We start from the raw sequence: 23,660 nt of genomic DNA, 5'->3' as shown, positions 1-23,660 counted from the left end.
TTTTGATCTTTGTTGTGGTAGGGTTCTTAGAATATGACTTCATCTCCAAGTAATGCATTTCATACAACCGGAAAATGCACTGAAATAAATATCCTTTTGAACCACAATTCATGTGCAGTACTGTGCGGCTGGTCCAGGGGGAGTTTCGAGTCCTCCCTCGGGCATGGGTGTGTGTGTTTGTCCTTAGGATAACTTAGGTTAAGTAGTGTGTAAGCTTAGGGACTGATGACCTTAGCAGTTAAGTCCCATAATATTTCACACACATTTTTCATGTGCAGTATTTCACAAATTATTCTCACTTTACAGAAATACGTCTTACTTCAATGACAGAGAGATAAGAAAAATGTGCTACAGAAAAATGAAAATCATCCAGTTCAGCTTTTTTCACGGATAGTGCCTCCTTTGCATTCAGAGGTGTACAAGCAGATTATCTGAATAAAAAGACACGTATTCCTTGACATTTAGTAAACGTACAAGAATTCTAAATTATTATGCATCTGGAAGCTATCTTGTGCATTTCTTAAGTATAAAGTGGGAAAAAAAGCAAATTCTCCACTAGACGGTATAAAAAGCAAGACCATCATCGTTAGTCACAGTGCAAAGTGAGTGATGTAAATGACAGAATAAGTTAAGGGACTGCAAGGACGCTATAAACCTGCATTAGCTCAGAGTGTACGAAAATGCTCGTTATAAGCCTTCTGGTTAGGAACGTATATTTCTTTTTTCAGTGAACTTATAGTTTGAAGAGAAAACCCTATTTTATCGTTTCTCGTACTGAAATATCCATGCATTGCTTTGGTAGAGATGCTGTATCTTCCCGGCTCTGAGGCTTCATGTCAGTCTTATTGGTAAAGATTTTGCAATTGCGTCTGTTGGTTAAGCTATTAACTAAAATGCTCTATGATATGTGGACTCCGTTGTGTGGAAGCATAAATATCTGTTGCAGAATATTAACTGTAAAGAGCGAGGAAACAGTATAAATTGTGTCAGACTCTTTTACAGAAAAAATTCATACAGTTCCAATTTAGAATTTCAGTCGTTATTTTTAATAATCCTAGCGCAGTGCTTAACAAAAAGAACGAACAGTTCCATAGACAGTCAGAAATAAACACAATATCGATAAATTTCACTCAACACGTTTTGCCTCTGATGGTGCACAATCATTGACTTGAACAGTCTAAACAAATGCTGCCAATGTCTATACTGCTACTCAGACATCAAATATTTGCGAAGAACATTTTCTGCAGATCATTTGGCTCTGCAGTCTGCTTGGTGGTATGTCACAAACGATATACAGTACAGAAGTGTATCTATGTTATAGTGGAAGTGGATGATTAGGGAAGGTAAACCTTTCTTAGTGGATGTACACCATCACTAAAGTGATCAGTGAGAGCTTACCATACACTGAAAAAAACACATCCACTAGAGAAGGCGAACCATCACTGTACTGGGGAAAGTGTACAGTAGTATCCATTGCTGCTGCCGGGTTATTAGCGGTGCGTCCAATAATGCTGCCAAGCATCAGCATGGACGTATTTGTCGTCAACTGTTATTGTTATGTTATACAGCAGTGCAGCTATGGTTGACAGCAGCGCAGTTACGGTTTACAGTATGCAGCTGTGATTTACAGTAGTACAGTTACGGTTCACAGCAGTGCATCTATGGTTGAATCAGTGAAGTTCTACGAACATCTTAGAGTGGAACGGGGAAATCTCAGTTATAATTCTGTCTACATGGACAGAGAAAAAAGTAACAGTCACCGAGGCTAAATCACTAAAATCTGGACGAAAGAGATATGAAGTGCTGGAAGTGAATGGAGTAACCAAATTAATACAACCTGTAACTGAAGAAGGTAAGATTAAATACTATGTTTATGATGAAGAACTGTACGATATTCTCCATGATGCTCATGTAATGACTGGCCACGGTGGACGCGACAGAATGATGAAATGCGTGAAGTCAGAGTTCTGTAATATAACATACAAAGATGTCCAAATTTATCTTAGTTTGTGTGAGCCTTGTTTACAAAAGCAAAAAGGTCAGAAAAAAGCAATAGTAGTGAAGCCAATGCTGTTCAAGGAGCTAAATCTCAGATGTCAAGCTGATCTCATCGAATTTCAATCGCAACCAGATGGAGATTACAAATTCCTAGTGGTTTATCAGGACCACATCACTAAATTCGTTGTTCTCAGGCCACTGAAGTCCAAAACAGGTGAAGAGGTATGCAATAATATTATTGACATTGTTAGGCGCTCCCTCAGTATTGCAGTCTGACAATGGTAGAGTGCTCGTTAGCGAAATAATGACTTACTACGCCGGGAAAGCGTGAGAAGACACAAAATAATGAGCAGCTTAACTGAACTATTGCCCAATTTTAAGATTGTCCACGGCAAAGCCTAGACACAGTCAGAGCCGATGCAGCGTAGAGCGAGCAAATCAAGACATAGAAAATATGCTATCTACATGGAAGCAGGAGCACAACACCGCGGAATGGAGCCGTGCAGCTAATGAAGAATAACGCTGTACATTTTGGAATTAAAAGATCTCCGCACGAAGTGATGTTTGGCTGCCCTCCTAAACATGATTTGTCCTCAACAAGCTTACCTCCAGAAGCATTGATGAATGTTCACTCTGAGAATGACCTTGAAAATATAAGTAATCATGTGAATGTTAGTAGTGAGATAGGGACTGAAACGTTGCAGAGTAATGATCACAGTAAATCTCCATTGCAAGAGGATAACATACTAACAGGAACAGAGAGAAAGAAAGTATTCCTGTAATAATGACTCGTGCTATTAAAAACACAGAACTGAGGCGTACAAGTGCTTACAAGGGAACCTCCCCATCGCACCCCCCTCAGATTTGGTTATAAGTTGGCACAGTGGATAGGCCTTGAAAAACTGAACACAGATCAGTCGAGAAAACAGGAAGAAGTTGTGTGTAACTATGAAAAAATAATCAAAATATACAAACTGAGTAGTCCATGTGCGACATACGCAACTTTTAGAATGATGCGAGCTCAGTAGCGCCGTGGTCCCGTGGTTAGCGTGAGCAGCTGCGGATCGAGAGGTCCTTGGTTCAAGTCTTCCATCAACTGAAACTTTTTATTTTCAGGCAATTATCAGAGTTCAGGCACTCAAACATAATCAACTTCGCTCTCCAAAATTCCAGGACATGTTCAGATTTCCTTGGACATATACAGGTCTACACACGGAAAAATTTGAAAACGTTAAAAACATATGTTTTGAGAGAGCACAGAGGAAACTGTGCGACTGTGAAACTGTTGCATTCATTTGTTGCAGTTTATGTGACACACTCTTATGTTTTCATCACTTTTTTTGGGAGTGATTATCATATCCACAAGAAAACCTAAATCAGGCAAGGTAGAAGAATCTTTTTACCCATTCGCCAAGTGTGCAAGTTAGGTGGGTCCACAACGTATTTCTGTCATGTGACGCACATGCCGTCACCAGTGTCGTATGGAATATATAAGACGTGTTTTACTGGATCAAATGTTTTCGGTTCCCATTGCAGAGGCACGTCCATTCGTCTACTAATCGCACGGTTTTGCGGTGCGGTCGCAAAACACAGACACTAAACTTGTTACAGTGAACAGAGACGTCAATGAACGAACGGACAGATCATAACTTTGCAAAAATAAAGAAAGTAAAATTTTCGCTAGAGTGAAGACTTGAACCAAGGACCTCTCGCTCCGCAGCTGCTCACGCTGCCCACGGGACCACGACGACCGTGCGCTTATATTTTCCTGTATATTGCCTATGTTACCGATGAACTACTCCGTTTGTATATTTTGCTTATTTTTTCATAGTTCCACACAACTTCTTCCTGTTTTCTCGATTGATCTGTGTTCAGTTTTTCAAGGCCTATCCACTGTGCCACATTATAACTAAATCTGAGGGGGGTGCGATGGGGAGGTTCCCTTGTTAGAAGAACAAGCGCAAAGAATGCGGCAGTGTTGATATCGCTGCTTTCCAACAATGGAAAAGGGCTATACTATGAGAGTTGGGGTTCCCGACTTTGATAGAGGAAGAGGAGATGCTGGGTCGATCTTGGGTGTCGTCCTCGGGACAACGGCCGGTGACTTCTACCGAATCGGGACTAGAAATGGTGTGCTGAGCCAGCTATACCTATGGTAATAAAGTGTTTGTTTTTATATAATTATGGAAGGGACGATACGATATGCCACTACGGCTACAACTACAACATTTTGTTTTAGGTCCCAGTTCAGTACTTGCCCTCAGAGAATAATCGCAGAGGAGGAAGTTCCAACAGGGAAAACTATTGCCCTGAGGACAGTTGCGACGTCTCAGTCGATGGGAAGCTGCCTGGGATTCTTCAAATGCAACTGCCAGCAAAAATGTCAGACTCTGAGATGCTTTTGCAAAAACAAAAATGTGTTGTGCAACTCGAAGTCCCTGGTGCAATAAATGAATTTTACATAATATGACTATGTTTTCAAACTACAGGTGATAAATGCAAATTTTGAAGTACGACTGTTTTGTTGTTACAGCCATGGTTCACATTCCTCACCTCTTGGCAGTGAAGGCATACATTCACTGGTGATAGTGCACTATCCCTAGTCAATGTGTATTGTTTGACAGAACTGGAATCAGTAATCCACTTTGACTAAATGAGCCAGTAAAGGTGCACTATCACCAGTGATGGTATACTTTCCCTGAAACTTCCACTTCAACATCCACATTGTTGCGAAAATTACTCTTCGCGACATTGTTTGTTAGAAGAATGCACTGGTCATACATTGGCTCTTCTTCGACACTGCTTCTGATGCTTCATAAATTAACAAGAGGGTTAGGGTAAGCGCGCCGTCAACGTGGCAAAACATCAAGTGGACGAGGGTGGCCGAAGGGCTCAACCGTAACGTTGTTGAGAGGAGTAAACAGGTTTTCTTCGTAAGTATCCTAATTAGAAAATTCTTTATAACAAAGTAATAGTAACATCTACTTCCTGCACAAGTAGTTCTAGAAAGTATCTGCCTGATCTTATCGGAATGAAAGATTCAGTGAAAGTCAGTGACGTAACCCCAAATTACTCGGCAAATCAACAAGGAAAATGCGAAAGTCTAAATATTCTGGTGCCCATGTTTATTTTACAAGTTAGGAAAGACATCGATTCGTTCATTTCTATTGTTAATCGGGCTTTATGTTGACAGAGGTAAGAGCTTACTACGTAATGACGTTTTAATTTTGTTCAGTTTTGGAAATGGGAAGCGAATAACATATATCATATGCTCCGAACTTTAATGTATATGCTTGAAACATGAATGTAACATTTGTTACAAATGACGTTTGGTTAACTTTATGTGGGTGTTGTAAGGCCAACGGGTTTGCCGCGGTGGTAACACAGGTTCACGTGAAATCATCAAAGTTAAGCACTGCTGGTCTTGGATGAGTGACCGTCTGGGTTTGCTGAACACTGTTGGCAAACGGGGTACACTCAGTACTTGTTAGGCCAATTGAGGAGCTACAGTACTTGACTGACAAGTGGCGGCTCCGGTCACGAAAATTGAAAACACCAGGAAAGCGGTATGCTGAGCACATGTCCTTCTATATTTACATCCAGTGACGCCTATGGGATGAGTATGACACGGCAGTACACGGATCTATATTTACAGGCTGCCAGTTGCTACCATCCGACACAAACAATGGACGGTTCACCGATCCCGTACCATCTCAGAAGCCGTTAATCTGCAAGTGGAACTGGGGTACTTACAGACTGTGTTCCCGAGCAGTGGATATTCGTCTCAGCAAGTACACAGAGAGCTACAGACGCAAAAACGGCGGAACAGGGAGGAAGATGTGACCTGCGGCTCTCCTTGGCCGGTGGGTCTTTTTATGCAGCCGTATTCAGAGCATCGCCCACTACTCAGTGAGTCTACAAACTTATCAACATTTGTACGGAAGACTGCAGTGAAGGAGAGGGAACATCCGATCGCATCTACCTCAGATTCAGCGGTAAGATGCCTCAGTGGATAGCCCGACAGTAACTGTACACAGATCAAGCATGAAACCAGGTAGAAGGTGTACTGAACTACGAAAAAAGAAGAAAAATAGAAACAGGGGATGTGCAACATCGACAGCAGGTGATTAGCTACGGTATCGTGGATAAGTGGTTCAAACCTCCCTCATGCCCCTCTTTTTTCACGCAGTTATGAACTGTCCATCCGATCATTGACGCTTCTGTTCGCTGTATTGAAATTTGTGTCTGTGTCTTGGCGTAATGTCCATTTGCAACAGCGAGGTGTAACTAAGGGACCTTCAGACGTACGTATCTCCTATTTGTCCTACACAAATACTACATATTATGACTCTTGAGTTCCGTTTTGGAATTTTGACTCTTGAATTCCTTTGCTCTAACACAGTACACAGCCGTTTATTTGTTGTTTCCATTTCTGTGAGAGGTCTATACGGCATCTCATCCGATCTCTCTGTTCATCACATTTTCTTCCGACGGTTATATATTCTTACCACAGGACTCATACTCTATGACCAGTGTATAGTATGACAACCGCCAAGACTGCTAAAGGAGAACAGACACAGTAGTGACCGGACGGATAGTTCATAAATTTGTGGAAAAAAAAGAAGACGCAAGTGAGATTTGAACACGTGACTCCACCCCCCCCCCCCTTTTTCGGAATTGTTCGTTGCGTTTGGTCTGGGCGGACGTCACAAGACATCCCTTCAAGTTGATCGATGATTCCTTTACTCAGTTTTTTTTATTAAAAAGGCGACCATCCCTCTGACCGAATACGCTGAGCTACCGTGCCGGCCCCGCTTGGCACCCTAGCACCGTGACCATACAACTACGTCGCCGTGGCCTTGGAATTCACTCCATGTTGCACATCTTAAGCTTGAACCGTACACTGTTTCTGTTTTACTTCTTTTTTCACAGTTCACATCGTCTTCCTGTTTTCATGCTTGATCTGTGTTCAGTTTATGACGGGCTATCCAAGGGGCCACTTTACCATTACATCTGAGAGGGGTGCGATGGGGAGTTTACCTTGTAAGCATTGCTTCTATTCAGAAGATTATTCAGATTGCATCTGCGCTGAAGACTTTTTCTACCAAGAACTACTCTTATTGTATACAAGGTGAATCACCTAAAACTTGCACCGCGAATATCGCGGAAATGGAAAGTGCTATTAATGTGCGGTTTTCATAGAATGGATTGGTAGGCAGGGATTCGCATTGTTAGCCAATCAAAAGATTATAATAATAATTAGAAAGTGCATTTTTGTGCAAATATACACTTTTTAAATGGAAGAATGCCTGATGACATTAACAAATTAAATTAGGGTAAATTAGTATGTGCGTCTGCTGCGGGATTCTAGAGCGAATCGTTTACGAGATATCGTATTTAGAAAAGTTCACACACCGACACTTGTACAATACGTGTGGAAGCACACACTAAAGAACAACACGAGTTCATACACCAGTTCCGTGGATTCTGACTAGTAACCAGTAGAGGCAACTGACAGTCGCAGGTTGTGTTCAAAATGACCACTGGCAGCGGCAATAAACGCTTCCAGTCTTGTGTGGAACGACTGCTGCACGCGTGCTAGCATTTCAGCGCAGATGTCCGAGCAGGCTGCAGTAATACATCGTTGCACGTCATCGGGTGTAGTTGGTATGTCCTTGTAGATAGCGTCTTTCTGCTTTTCCCACAGAAAAAAGTCTAAAGGCGTCAATTCCGGGGAACGGCCCAGCCAAGGTACAGGTTCCCTGAGTCCAGTCCAACATTTTGGAAACAATTCGTGAAGGCCTGCTGTAATACTCCGTGCACTATGGGCTGGATAACCATCATGATGGTACCACAGGTTCCTCCAAGTCTGCAGAGGAACGTTTTCTAGCAGCCGTGGAAGATGGTCTGTTAGAAGGTTGCTATACTTGTGAGCGTTCGGTATTCCGTTTGTGAAAAACGAGACTATGAGCTGATGGTTCACTATCTCACACCACACGTTTACACTCCGTGGACTCTGATGTTCTACCTGACGAAGCCAAATGGGATTATCAACAGATTAATAGCGCGTGTTTCGGCGGTTTACCTGGCCGTGATTGGTAAATGTGGCTTCATCACCGAACAAGATACATCATACATCTGGAGTATCGTGTCTTAATGCTCATTTAAAAGTGTCAACAACATTCTCATAGTCGCTTCCATGCAGCTCCTGATGGAGAGAGATGTTAAAGCGATGGAACCACTGTCGGTGGAGAATGCTTAAGACACTTACTTGCCTGACTCACTCGTGTGATTGCGCGGGAGCTAATGTGCAGATCAATTGCAACAGCAGCGTAAACGTTAATTTCTCCCTCTTCTGTTGTCAATTTTTTCCTTCTGCTACGTTGTCTAGGTGTTACACTACCACTTTCGCGTAACTGGTTGAAGAGGTTGATAAATAACTGCCGAGATGGTTGACGTCTATTGGGGTATCTTGCCTCATACACCGCACGAGAACGAATTGCATTCTTCTTACACTCTCAACACACCATGAGCATGTCGGCCTTTTGTGCATTGGTAAATCCAATAGTCTACTCACGACCTTCTGCTTGTACTGTCACACACTAACTGACCAGCAAGTCGCAATGCACTCAAGGAACACACAAATACCCTGTAAGTGGACATAAAAACATCGTTCATTGCAACTACGCACGTTGAGTGGCACAAACAAATGTCGGTGTGGCAACTCTAACGCCGGAAATGCATATCCTCCTATTTCCATCTATTGTACTATAAATTTTTTTCTTATTTTGTTACCTGAAAATACGATTACATCGATAGGTCGTGTGGAGAACCAAAGAGTTTAGGATCTTTGGTAGTGTTGGCTCTGTCGCGTGGAGTGCGGGCAGAGCAGAGTCTGGCTGGAGTAGGGCGCTGGAGCAGGTGTGTTGTGTGACGCTGCCGCGAGTTGCCGCGCTTTCGGGGTTTGGCAGCATGTAATTGCGCTCGACTTGCTATGATAGTTTCTGACACGGTGTTGCGGACGGGAAGCATTAGCTGGCACACATCAAGAGCCCGTTTCGCCTGGTGACCGTGTCGCGAAGTAGGCGCAACACAGCTTCTGCAACAGCGACGACCGACAATAAGTGATTGTCGCTACCTCCTCGATTGACGACTTCAAATCTTCAATCAACCAACAAGGAAGACTGAAAGCACGTAAAGTTTTAGAACTGTATGGCAAACCTCAGCTTTTTTGTTCCATTTGCATCACAAAAATACAGCAACTTAGCATGAGGCTTTGTTGCTCATTGTCCCAATTGCATTACCAAGCAGGGTCCCTTCCTTTTCCGAAATGAACCCGAGTGTCCTTGGAATTCAAACGCCAGCATTAAAGTAATATCATTCCATTTCACTGCTTTAATTTCAAAGTTCAGTTAAAGTATTCATAGCTGGCTCCCATAACCAAACAGTATTATATTTAGATTACACAAGCACAAATTAAGAGTGCGAGTTTTGTTACCACATTTTAGCTTACCTGTGACTGCAGCTCAGCTTGGTATGTACTAAATTTTACTATTGTTAAATGTTCAAAATCATTTAATTCAAGTTCAAAGATAAATCTCTCATTTATATATAAATTGCGTAGATTAAAGTTGCCTTTGAGATGATTGTTGAGGTAGCCCAAGACTAACCTTATTTTATTTAATATCGTAGTGCTTCAGAAACAAAGTTCACTATTAATTTCAGTCACTAAATTAACTTTCAGTTTTCCGTTTTGATTAATCCTTTTGCTAAATTAAGTCAGAGTGTAGCGAAATTTATTACTTCTGACAAACATTCAGTTTTCTCACAACACGTGTCAACCTTCAGTTGTCGCGCTTTTAGTGCTAATTATATGTGCATTAACCTTTCTTTTTCAGTTATTATAGTAGTTGTCCATAGGACTGGCGGTCATAATTTTCCCCAAATCTCAAATATCTAATTAACGCTAGTTAATTGTTAACGTAACGACCGCACATTTACTTTCTTTATTAACTTTACCCTTTTTCAAAATTAATTTCCAACAATTTCATTTGCATTTTTCCTTTCATTTAGATGTAACCCTTCCTCCCTCTTTACCGACAGATTAACTTCGGTGACGATTGCTTTTCCCAAATTTCCATTAGGTACACGCAGTTGAATTTTTCACTGTCATTAAGGTCGATAAGTGAGGGGGAGGTTATACAACTTTGCACAGTATGATGTCTCGTAGATGACTCGAACTAGGCTGTAGTTACAAATGCCACAGACATTCTAATTTACACTACTTTTAGTTTGTTAATGTCAATAGATATTGCTCCACTTAAAAAGTGTATGTTTGCGCAAAAAATACACTTTCTAAGTATTATTGTACTCTGTTGATTGGCTAACACTACGAGCCCCTGACTACCAATACATTCTGTGAAAACCGCACACCAATAGCATATTCCATTACCGCAATATTTGCGGTGCAAGGTTTGGGTGATTCACTCTGTGTAATTCAATACCATAGAAGGACCTGTTGCGATAGAAAGTTGAGTTTACCTCAGTTATTAAGTGTACATATTGTAAATAAATTTATTAATGTGTTATCTTTTTGTAGACGTCTGATTGTCTTTATTGGCCAGCTCAACTACCTACTCATCATGTAATATAGGGCAAATGACGCGCACTGTTCCCGTGGAACCTTACGGCATACTCGCTTCCTCCTAGCCAAGAAGTCCGCTGCGGTCGAACACTATATTTCTACTTGTCATTCGATGAAATATAATGAAACAAAAATTTGACCGATACTTCAAACTTCAGGAGGTACATCATCAATGTATCAGTGGTAATACGACTTTCTGTGTCCCTAATCAATCGGGACGGCAGCTTCCAGATAGATTTTGCTCCGACGGCTGCCATAGAAAAACTTCGTGATCTACGTACCAGGTGTCGTACCACTAGTCTACCGTCTGAAGACGATCAATCTCCTATTCATGAGGAGAGGTTTCACAACGGAGGGCGCACGGCGCAGCGCACAGATCTACAGCAGAAGCGCATATGCTCCAGCAGCTCTTACACAGTGACAAATGGCTACACTACGCATATGACGTTGGGGTGGGGTCTTATTACCCGACACATTATTACTGCGCGTAGGAGTTAGGAATGTTGATAAAATATCGATATATAGATGTTTTCTCCAAAAATATCGATGTACAGAGTGGTCCATTGATAGTGACCAGGCCAAATATCCCACAAAATAAGCATCAAACGAAAAAACTACAAAGAACGGAACTCGTCTAGCTTGAAGGGGGAAACCAGATGGCGCTATGGTTTGCCCGCTAGATGTCGCTGCCATAGGTCAAATGGATATCAACTGCGTTTTTTTTTAATAGGAACCCCATATACATATTCGTGTAGTACGTAAACAAATATGAATGTTTTAGTTGGACCACTTTTTTCGCTTTGTGATAGAGGGCGCCGTAATATCACAAACGTATAAGTATGTGGTATCACGTAACATTTCGCTCGTGCGGACGGTATTTACTTCGTGATACATTACCCGTGTTAAAATGGACTGTTTACCAATTGCGGAAAAGGTCGATATCGTGTTGATGTATGGCTATTGTGATCAAACTGCCCAACGGGCCTGTGCTATTTATGCTGCTCGGTATCCTGGACGACATCATCCAAGTGTCCGGACCGTTCGCCGGATAGTTACGTCATTTAAGGAAACAGGAAGTGTTCAGCCAAATGTGCAACATCAACCACGACCTGCAACAAATGATGATGCCCAAGTAGGTGTTTTAGTTGCTGTCGCGGCTAATCCGCACATCAGTAAGAGACAGATTGCTCGAGAATCGGGAATCTCAAAAACGCCGTGTTGAGAATGCTACATCAACATCGATTGCACCCGTACCACATTTCTATGCACCAGGAATTGCATGTCGACGACTTTGAACGTCGTGTACAGTTCTGCCACTGGGCACAAGAGAAATTACGGGATGATGACAGATTTTTTGCACGCGTTCTATTTAGCGACGAAGCGTCATTCACCATCAGCGGTAACGTAAACCGACATAATACGCACTATTGGGCAACGGAAAATCCACGATGGCTGCGACAATTGGAACATCAGCGACCCTGGCGGGTTAATGCATGGTGCGGCACAATGTGAGGAAGGATAATTGGCCCCCATTTTATCGATGTCAATCTAAATGGTGCAGTGTATGCTGATTTCCTACGTAATGTTCTACCGATGTTACTACAAGATGTTTCACTGCATGACAGAATGGCGATGTACTTCCAACATGATGGATGTCCGGCACATAGCTAGCGTGCGGTTGAAGCGGTATTGAATAGCATATTTCATGACAGGTTGGTTTGGTCGTCGAAGCACCATACCATGGCCCGCACGTTCACCGGATCTGACGTCCCCGGATTTCTCTCTGTGGGGAAAGTTGAAGGATATTTACTATCGTGATCCACCGACAAAGCCTGACAACATGAGTCAGCGCATTGTCAATGCATCTGCGAACATTACGGAAGGCGAACTACACGCTGTTGAGAGGAATGTCGTTACACGTATTGCCAAATGCATTGAGGTGGACGGACATCATTTTGAGCATTTATTGCATTAATGCGGTATTTACAGGTAATCACGCTGTAACAGCATGCGTTCTCAGAAATGATAAGTTCACAAAGGTAAATGTATCACATTGGAACACCCGAAATAAAATGTTCAAACGTATCTACGTCCTGTATTTTAATTTAAAAAACCATCGTGTTACCAACTGTTCGTCTAAAATTGTGAGCCATATGTTTGTGACTATTACAGCGCCATCTATCACAAAGCGAAAAAAGTGGTCCATCTAAAACATTCATATTTCTTTACGTACTACACGAATATGTAATAAAAATGGAGGTTCCTATTTAAAAAAGACGCAGTTGATATCCGTTTGACCTATGGCAGCGCCATCTAGCGGGCCAACCATAGCGCCATGTGCTTTCCCCATTCAAGCTAGACAAGTTTCGTTCTTTGTAGTTTTTCCGTTTGACGCTTGTTTCGTAAGATATTTGGCCCGGTCACGATCAGTGGACCACCCTGTATAATGGCAATATCTTTTCCATAGATATATCGATATCGAAATGGCAGTACAGAGTGCCTATATTTTCATTTTGTATTATCTTTTATTCGAAATTTTCGATAAAGATTTGAAGTTGCTCTTTTGAAACTGTAGTAGAACGTAATTTTACTTTCACCATGTAAAGGAGTATCACTACTTTTTGAGCTTTCATCATGTCCAGTCTATCTCTTTGACTGTGTGAAGCAAGTATAGATGGTACAAAGAAGAAGTCCAATTGCGCTTGGGGGTAGCGGTGTGAATGGAATAACAAGATATCCGATGTGAACAAATAGCACACTAGTTGCGTTAAAAAACTATTTTTAACGCAACTAGTGTCCTATTTCTTCACATTGGTATTCTTCAGAAACAGTTGCTGAAACAGGCGAAAAAATATCTAAATGATCCGAACGGAGGTTCTAACTCGGGACCTTTGCCTATTTTGGGCAAGTGCTCTACTAACTGAGCTACCCAAAGACGATTCACGACCCCTCCTCACAGCTTTACTCCTGCCAGTACCTCGTCTTACGCCTTTCAAACTGCACAGCAGTTCTTGTGCGAAACTTGCGGGCCTAGCACGTTTTGAAGAAAGGATATTGTGGAGACATGACTTGCTCACACCGTTTTAATCTGCCAGGAACGTTCATATCAGCGCTCACTCCGCTGCAGGGCGGAAAAATTTCGTGACCGTACCATAACCAGTGTTTAAGTAAAATAAAGTGTTTCCTGGGATCGTATAATATATTAATATTAGTGGTAGGTAAAAAGATGGGCTCGTAGTATGTACGACTTGGTCACATATCCAAGTCTAGCTACCGTTTTAAAACGTCGTAGGTAAATGTCTCGCACGTGCAGGAATTGCAAGCCTCGAAACAGGCGTGAAAAGTAGATCCTACTTTCTTGTTTAGTAGTGGAATAAGTTTAAGTTAGTGAAAAATCCTTCATGGATAACAACTGCTGATCAATACATTTGCGGGGGAGGTAGACGAGTCAGATGCGCCGCATCGAATCAGCTACCTGCAGATATGGGTGTCACTGACCCAGCTGCCCTGTAACTGCACGAACAGTTCACAGAAAAATGTTTGCATTTATCTAAAGTAACATACGTGCAGGGCTCGTGAGTAAATCTCCAGTTCTTTTCAGTGGTGACATCGACAGTTATTCTCATTCTACAAAGATCTTTAGAGAACCACGTACACGTTGCTGTTCATCTAATATTCTTGAAAGGCTGTTCTGAAGACAGACGTTTGATGTGCATTTCCCGCTCGGGACTGCGACCACTCAGCGATAAGGGTATGCCGTCTTAGACTAACCTACGAGAGTGAGGAAGAGAAATCAGTTTTCAAGACGGCAATGTCTATCCCTTCAGAATATGTCTAGTTGACTAATTATTGTTGTAACACGAAGGAAATATTGATTAGTTAACGAGATTTCTGACTGTAAATGGAGGAAGAAAGGTCCTATGAACGTATGTCCGGAAACACATCTTTGTCACGGTAGATAGCGTTGACGGATGATAGGTGCTCTGGCGACGTGCCATGTGTTCCATTTGTATGATGCAGGCTGTGTAATTGACGCAGTGTACTGTAAGCAGCAGAATGGTCTGGTATTCAAGTCGGAACAAGCTGAAATAGTGGTTGTGTACGGCCAAGCTGACGGAAACAGTCGAGAGGCAGCACGGGTATACGAACCAAGTACCCTCACAGGCACCAACCACATCACACGACATTTCAAGCGCTTTCTGGACGTTCGTGTATTCATGGGTCCTTTCACACAAACGAACGTGCAGGGATGCGGCGGTGTATGGTACACCAGATTTGTAAGACCGGATTCGACAAGATGTTGAGGCGAACACTAATGCAAGCTCCAGGCAAGTGGCCCACCAAAATGGTGTAAGTCAAAGTATGATTATTTGTATCCTGCATGACAACCGATACTATCCCTATCACCTGCAATCTCTTGGAGGCCGCTTCGGACATCTGTTGTGGTTCAAATGGCTCTGAGCACTATGGGACTGAACATCTGAGGTCATCAGTCCCCTGGAACTTAGAACTACTTAAACCTAACTAACCTAAGGACATCACACACATCCATGCCCGAAGCAGGATTTTAGCGTGCGACCGTAGCGGTCGCGCGGTTCTAGACTGAAGCGCCTAGAACCGCTCGGCCACAACGGCCGGCTCACCTGTTGTGACATGGATGCGATGCAGCTCTGTACTATGTACACAACTACTACAAAAATGACCACCACAAGAAACATTTTATTTGATTTCATATTTTGGATTAGTGCAGTTGTATGTTGAAATACGAGTAGTTGTATACAGGATCTTGGACACAAATATTTCTTTCGCGATTTGTACACTGCTTTCTGTTCATTAGTTCACTTGTGGAAGACTGTGTAGACGGAGATACGATTAGGAATGCGATGGAAGCCAGCTACATTTGGTAGTGTTATCCCAAAGCCAGCAAACCAGTACCTGTAAAAATATATCCCACATACCGAATTGTTGTTGCAGGTGGCGGCCAACTCAGCAGTACCGTCCGAGGCTGCACTGGAGCTTGTGGTGAGTACGGTCGACACGACTACCCCATCATCTTGATCACCTGATACACCTAGTTTGTAGTCCATAGATTTATAGCGCCTGACTACACCTTATGTCAGTTGTACTTTTACAATGCTGGCTGTTAAAATTCCAACATAAGGAAAGAAAGTGTAAATAACAAAATATTACTTTGCGTACGTGTACAGTATAGTAGGAAGAATATATGATTAATTGTGAAGTTGGTTTGAGACTTTGTAGGATACGAAATTTGGTACACCGAGCGGCCATCGCCGGCGAAACAACAGTGAAACTAATCCGGCTGTGAATAGTGCTGAATGGAACTTTCTGGCAGATTAAAAATGTGTGCCGGATCGAGATTCGAAGTCGGGACCTTTGCCTTTCGCGGGCAAGTGTTCTACCATCTGAGCTACCCAGGCACGACTCACGTCCAGTCCTCGCAGCTTTACTTCTGCCAGTATCTCGTCTCCTACCTTCCAAACTTTACAGAAGCTCCCCTGCGAACCTTGCAGAACTAGCACCCCTGAAAGAAAGGATATTGCGGAGACATGGCTTAGCCACAGCCTGGGGGATGTTTACAGAATGAGATTTTCACTCTGCAGCGGTGTGCGCTGATATGAAACTTCCTGGCAGATTAAAACTGTCTGCCGGACCGAGACTCGAACTCGGGACCTTTGCCTTGGTAGAGCACTTGCCCGCGAAAGGCAAAGGTTCCGAGTTCGAATCTCGGTCCTGCACACAGTTTTAATCTGCCGGGAAGTTTCATATCAGCGCACACTCGGCTGCAGAGTGAAAATCTCATTCAGTGCTGAATGGAGTTTGGACGGCAGATAAGGGCACGTCATTCCATGCAACTTCAGCTTCACGCCAGAATTCGTTAATCGTAATTTTGTAGCGACTGATGACGTGTCAGTCTCTTGGCAACATATTTATTTTATTTGTTTACACATCAAGTTCCGTAGGACCAAATTGAGTCGCAAATCTCCAACGTCATGGAACGTGTCAGTACATCAAATTACAACATAAAAGTAATAACAGATAAAAATGAATGTTTATGAACCCGAAAAAAGTCAGTCCATAAGTTTAAGTAAACGTAATCAACAATACAACAAGAAGCAGCTTAATTTTTCAAGGAACTCCTCGACGGAATAGAAGGAGTGATTCATGAGGAAACTCTTCAGTTTCGATTTGAAAGCGCGTGGATTACTGCTAAGAGTTTTGAATTAGAGTGGTCGCTTATTGAAAATGGATGCAGCAGTACACTGCACACCTTTCTGCACGAGAGTTAAGGAGGTCCGATCCAAATGCTGGTTTGATTTCTGCCGAGTATTAACCGACTGAAAGCTGCTTATTCTTGGGAATAAGCTAATCTGCTGTTAACAAGAAATCACAGTTAGTAATATTTATATTGAGAGGCCAAAGTCAAAATACCCACACTCGAGAACAGGAGTCGACAAAAGGTTCGTGAGCTTACACCACTTATTGCACGAATCGCCCTTTTCTGAGCCAAAAATATCCTTTTAGAATGGGAAGAGTGGCCCCAAAATACAGTACCATACGACATAAGCGAATGAAAATAAGCAAAGTAGACTAATTTTCGTGTCGAACGATCACTCACTTCAGATACTGTTCGAATAGTAAAAATGGCAGTATTAAGTCTCTGAACAAGATCCTGAACGTGGGCTTTCCACGACACTATCTATCTGAACACCTAGAAATTTGAACTGTTCAGTTTCACTAATCATATGCCCGTTCTGTAAAATTAAAACATCAGGTTTTGTCGAATTTTGGGTTAGAAACTGTAAAAATTGAGTCTTACTGTGATTTAGCGTTAGTTTATTTTGTACAAGCCATGAACTTAAGTCATGTACTGTACTATTTGAAACTGAGCCAATGTTGCACACAACATCATTTACTACCAAGCTAGTGTCATCAGCAAACAGAAATATTTTAGAGTTACCCGTAACACTAGAGGGCAAATCATTTATATAAATAAGGAACAGGAGTGGCCCCACCACTGATCCCTGGGGCACCCCCCACTTGACCGTACCCCACTCAGACCTCACATCACAGCCATTCTCAATAATGTGAACAATTACCTTTTGCTGTCTGTTGCTAAAGTAAGAGGTGAGCCAATTGTGAGCTATTCTCCATATTCCATAATGGTCCAACTTCTGGAGCAACACTTCTGTGATCAACAGAATCAAATGCTTTAGTTAAATAGAAAAAAAAAATGCCAAGCGTTCGAAACCTTTTGTTTCACGCATCCAGTACCTCTCAGAGAAAAGAAAATATAGCATTTTCAGTTGTTAAACGACTCCTAAAGCCGAGCTGTACATTTGATGGCAAATCGTGTGATATAAAATGAACAATTATCCTTATATACACAGCCTTTTCAATAACTTTTGCGAACACTGATGGCATAGAAATGGGTCTAAAATTATCTACATTATCCCTTTCTCCCTCTTTATAAAGCGGCTTTACTACTGAGTCGTTTAATTGTTCAGGAAACCGACCATTCCTAAAGGAAAAATTACAAATATGGCAAAATACAGGGCTAACATGTGCAGCACAGTACTTTAATATTCTGCTAGACACTCCATCCATCACAACCTTGAGAGTCCTTAGTCTCCAGTGATTTAATTATTGACTCAATCTCCCTCTTGTCTGTATCACAGAGGAGTATTTCACACATCAATCTCGGAAACGCATTTGCCAAGAAAGTTGCATGATTCCCTGTACAAACTAAATTTTTATTTAATTCATCAGCAGTGCTCAGAAAATGATTGTTAAATATTGTACATGTATCTGATTTATCAGTAACAGAAATATTTTTACTACGAACTGACTTTACATCGTCGACCTTGTGTTGCCGACCTTCACAACTGACCATATGGTTTTAATTTTGTCCTGTGAATTAGCTATTCTATTTGCATACCACGTACTCTTTGCCTTCCTAATAACATATTTAAGCACCTTACAATACTGTTTGTAATGGGCTGCTGTAGCTTGATTGTGACTACTTCTGACATTTTGATATAATTCCCGCTTTGTTCTACAAGATATCTTTATCCCACTAGTCAGCCACCCGGGCTTCCAATTACTGCAAGTACCCCGTTTAGAACGTTCTTATGGAAAGCAACTATCAGATACACTGCCGGAAAAAGATAGTACACTGTTTTACAAGTTTCCAGTTCACTCAAGATTTATTGCTGAAATGGTGAGTATGGAGTACATGAAATGATTACATTTACAGATCTATAGCACAAGCGGTTCTGAGGTACCAGGTATGGACTTATGCTGAAACACCCATATCAGTACGTGGTAGCCTTCAGGGGCGGCAATGCAAGCGCTGACTCCGGCATCCAGTCGACCGTACAGATGGCGAATACCGGCCTGGGATACGTTATGCTACGCCTGCTCGACATGTTCACTTAATTGTGTAAGAGTTATTGGTTGACGAGTCGCACAAGTGACTTCTCGTTCCGTCATATCCCACACGTGCTCCGTTGGAGACAAGTACAGAGATTGGTTTGGACAGGGAAGTTGCTACAGGCCTTGCAGAGCACATTGAGTTTCATTATCCTGATGAAAAAACATTTTACCTTCCTGTAGTAAGAACGGCAAAAAAACGGGTCTAACAACATTCTGCATGTACCCAGTGCTGGTTAGCATCCGCTCTAGAAAATCCAAAGGCGAACCAGAGTTGTAGCTTATCGCACCCCAGATCATAAGGCCTGGACTGGGGCAAGTGTGTCTGGGACAAATGCATCCTACATCTACATCTACATCTACATTTATACTCCGCAAGCCACCCAACGGTGTGTGGCGGAGGGCACTTTACGTGCCACTGTCATTACCTCCCTTTCCTGTTCCAGTCGCGTATGGTTCGCAGGAAGAACGACTGTCTGAAAGCCTCCGTGCGCGCTCTAATCTCTCTAATTTTACATTCGTGATCTCCTCGGGAGGTATAAGTAGGGGGAAGCAATATATTCGATACCTCATCCAGAAACGCACCCTCTCGAAACCTGGCGAGCAAGCTACACCGCGATGCAGAGCGCCTCTCTTGCAGAGTCTGCCACTTGAGTTTATTAAACATCTCCGTAACGCTATCACGGTTACCAAATAACCCTGTGACGAAACGCGCCGCTCTTCTTTGGATCTTCTCTATCCTATGAGACAACACTCAACAGGTCTACGTCGTGCGCGCAAGCGACTATCACTTGCGTGGAGGCAGAATCTATTTTCATCGCTGAAGACTACGGCGCGCCATTCCGTCTCCTAGGTGTCCTCTGACGTCACCAGTCAAGCCGTGCACGCCGATCCTGTGATGTTAGTGAAGACTGCCTAGAGGAGTGCGTGCTCGTAGTCCCATAGCTAATAACCGGTTTGCAACAGTTCGTGTTTGGACTTCTGGGCTCACAAGCCCTCTCATCCGTGCTGTGGTAGCTGTACGACCTGCCTGGCGGGCGTCTGTGCTACGTGGACATCCAGAACCTCGTCTGCGGGTGTGAGAATGTTCACGTGACCACTGAAACAAACATCGTTGCACAACTGACGCAGCACATCTAACTTATGAGGCAATTCTCCCGAAGGACCATCCCGCCCCTCGCTAGACAACAATGTGAACCCTTTCAAACTCACTCAGTTGGCTGTAGGGACCACGCGTGCGTCTCCGTGGCATGGTTGCCTGTTTGCTTCACACGTTTGCACCACACTGCGCCTTCTGGCTGTGAACATTCCCTATTAAAGAGTAGACACAGATGGCGCTCTGGTAGTTGTGCCACAATGCTATCTGTTGGCGGACGACATTGAAACCATTATCAGTATATCTACCATCCCCCAGGTGGCTTATGCCGTCGTCAGATCAGAATCGACCTCGTCTTTCCAGGTGTACAAATTTTTTTCCGGTAGTGTATTTTTACTGGGTGAGAGATATGTTGAAGGTGCTGGCCAGGACAACGGTCCGACACCCTCTGCATTGGGTTAGGTCAGGACAGCATGGGGAATGTGCCCTCTTGCGTTATCTTGTAGGAAGGTAATGTCATGGAAACCTCGAAATGGGACACAGCCACTGGCATTAACACTTCAGAAATCTGACGCTTGTTGTCGAAATGAACGGCTATTCCAATCAGAGATGGTTGTGCAGTGTACGCAATGGCACCCTATACGTGGGATGGTATGACGATGAAGAAGGCAATCTGAAAACGTTCATTCTCTTCTAAGCCACCATACATGTATACATCTATCATATGATACTTTACGCAGAGCTGAGTCTCGCCTCCAAACACGAATTGGTGCCACTCTTGGGTTGGGTGTTGTGTTAGTTGCACAAGTGTCGGGCCGCCTGTCTCCGTCGCTACATGTAGTGACGTCAGGGTCAGTTCGACAACATTTGTCCACACGAGAGACATATAATTTGGCGCCAATGACTTCCATTTTTCCAAATAAGTGCCATGTTATTTGCTGCTCGATGGTCTCTGGTGCATGTCAACGTGCTGCAGTACGTCTCTACAACGCATACCACACGTGCGTGATGAGATTTGAGTTGGGGAAACGGGCAGCCCGGTCCATTCGCAGAATATCCTCTCTTTCCAAGAGCTCCTTCACCTGCGCTGTTCGATGCGGTCTTGTATTGTCATCCATAAAAATGAATTCGAAGCCGAATACGCCCCTGGAAAGACAAACATGGGGATATAGTACAGTGTCACAGTACCGTTGACAGGTAATTGTGTCATATTCAAAGCTTGGGAGGTCTGGACGCCCATGGGAACTTTTGTCAGCCCACACCATAACACCTGGACTACCAAAACGATAATGTTCGACAGTGTTCCTAGGTACATTAGGTACCCTCTTAAGGAGAGAGTTGGGAGCACGTAATGCACACAGTAACATTGTCGAACATGATCGTTTTGGTGGTCGAGATGTTATGATGTGGGGAAGCATAATGTTGTATGGTCATACTGACCTCCAAATTTCGAACACAGTACACTCACCGGTCAACGTTATTATGACACTGTACTCTTCCCTTATGTGTCTTTTCAAGGGTGCATTCTGGCTTGATTTCATTTTGATGGACGAAAATGTGCGACCGCATCGAATTTGGCAGGTGGACGAGCTCTTGGAACGAGAGGATATTCGGCGTATGGGCTGGCTTGCCCGTTTCTCCGACTTAAATCCCATCCATCACGCGTGTAATGGGTTGGGGAAACGTACTGCAGCACGTCTACATGCACTATCCACCATCCAGTAATTGTTAACCGTGCTGGTGGAAGAATGGAACTCCTTGCCAAACTTGTCTTCAGAGAGGACATGGCAGGACATACCTTGTCGTCTCTGGTGCTCACAGACCCTATTAAAAAAACTTGTCCTGCCTTTTGTAATGTCTATGGGACCATCATAAATCGCGGTGTTTTTGAATAATAGTGACGTTTCTGTTCGTCTCATTGTGTATTGTTTGAGTTACCTTCCCTACTGTACTGTAACATTTCTTTCATGTATGGTCGAAGTCTCAAGGGGCTATGTTGCTATGTTACTTGGCAGTGACACATCATGCTAAAGTTATTTATTATTTATTTATCGCATGGAAATACACATGCAATTTACAGAGATGTTTACACAATACAAAAGAAATATCTAAACATAACAAAAGGAATGTACAAGAGTTTTGGTCACTAATTATATCACATAGTGATATCCAGAAAGTCTATCCAATCCAGTGCTGTTGGCGAGGCGTTGATTATGTCGTTCCAGCCTCCACTAAAACATTTATTTCCTCTACAGTATGTTCAACAGATTGTGCTGCTGCTCCACAGTCGCACATCGGGGAGTGTGAGAGTCCCGATTTGTACGTGAAGGACTTAGTTCTTCCATATACAAGTTGCATTCAAGTTCTAAGGCCTCCGATTTTTTTTCTCTGGACTGGAAAGATTGGGGCTTTTGGGCGCTCAGGACTGGAAAGAGATAGAAACATGCGCATTGTTTTAAAATGAGGCCGCGTTCATAGTCAATACGTCCCAGAGATGGCAGCACCGTACGGCAGATGGAATTTTACCGCCAGCAGCGAGAATGAGAACTGTTTTAAATACTTGAAATGGCGACGTTTTCCTTACTTGAACAGCATGCAATCATTCGTTTTCTGAATTTGCGTGGTGTGAAACCAATTGAAATTCATCGACAGTTGAAGGAGACATGTGGTGATGGAGTTATGGATGTGTCAAAAGTGCGTTCGTGGGTGCGACAGTTTAATGAAGGCAGAAAATCGTGTGACAACAAACCGAAACAACCTCGGGCTCGCACAAGCCGGTCTGACGACATGATCGAGAAAGTGGAGAGAATTGTTTTGGGGGATCGCCGAATGACTGTTGAACAGATCGCCTCCAGAGTTGACGACCTGAAAATGTGAAAAGTGTCATCCAGGTGGGTGCCACGAATGCTGACGGACGACCAAATGGCTGTCCGTGTGGCATGTTGCCAAGCAATGTTGACGCGCAATGACAGGATGAATGGACTTTCTTTTCGTCGGTTGTGACAATGGATGAGATGTGGATGCCATTTTTCAATCCAGAAACAAAGCGCCAGTCAGCTCAATGGAAGCACACAGATTCACCGCCACCAAAAAATTTCGGGTAACCGCCAGTGCTGAAAAAATGATGGTGTCCATGTTGTGGGACAGCGAGGGCGTAATCCTTACCCATTGCGTTCCAAAGGGCACTACGGTAACAGGTGCATCCTACGAAAATGTTTTGAAGAACTAATTCCTTCCTGCACTGCAACAAAAACGTCCGAGAAGGGCTGCGCGTGTGCTGTTTCATCAAGACAACGCACCCGCACATCGAGCTAGCGTTACGCCACAGTTTCTTCGTGATAACAACTTTGAAGTGATTCCTCATGCTCCCTAATCACCTGACATGGCTCCTAGTGACTTTTGGCTTTTTCCAACAATGAAAGACACTCTCCGTGGCCGTACATTCACCAGCCGTGCTGCTACTGCCTCAGC

General features: G+C 43.1%; 1 protein-coding gene across 1 annotated transcript in view; it reads left to right on the top strand.

Annotated features, from left to right (window-relative positions):
* LOC124555501 (solute carrier family 28 member 3-like) overlaps nt 1-23,660 on the top strand; it is a 338,777-nt gene that overhangs the window by 125,229 nt on the left and 189,888 nt on the right. Inside the window, exon 3 of the mRNA XM_047129428.1 lies at nt 15,617-15,664. Within this exon, the coding sequence (XP_046985384.1) occupies nt 15,617-15,664 (48 nt within the window). The remainder of the gene's footprint in view (nt 1-15,616; nt 15,665-23,660) is intronic.

Source organism: Schistocerca americana, chromosome X (assembly GCF_021461395.2).
Source record: "Schistocerca americana isolate TAMUIC-IGC-003095 chromosome X, iqSchAmer2.1, whole genome shotgun sequence".
Lineage (NCBI taxonomy): Eukaryota > Metazoa > Arthropoda > Insecta > Orthoptera > Acrididae > Schistocerca > Schistocerca americana.
This window is presented reverse-complemented; position numbering and strand designations above follow the sequence as displayed.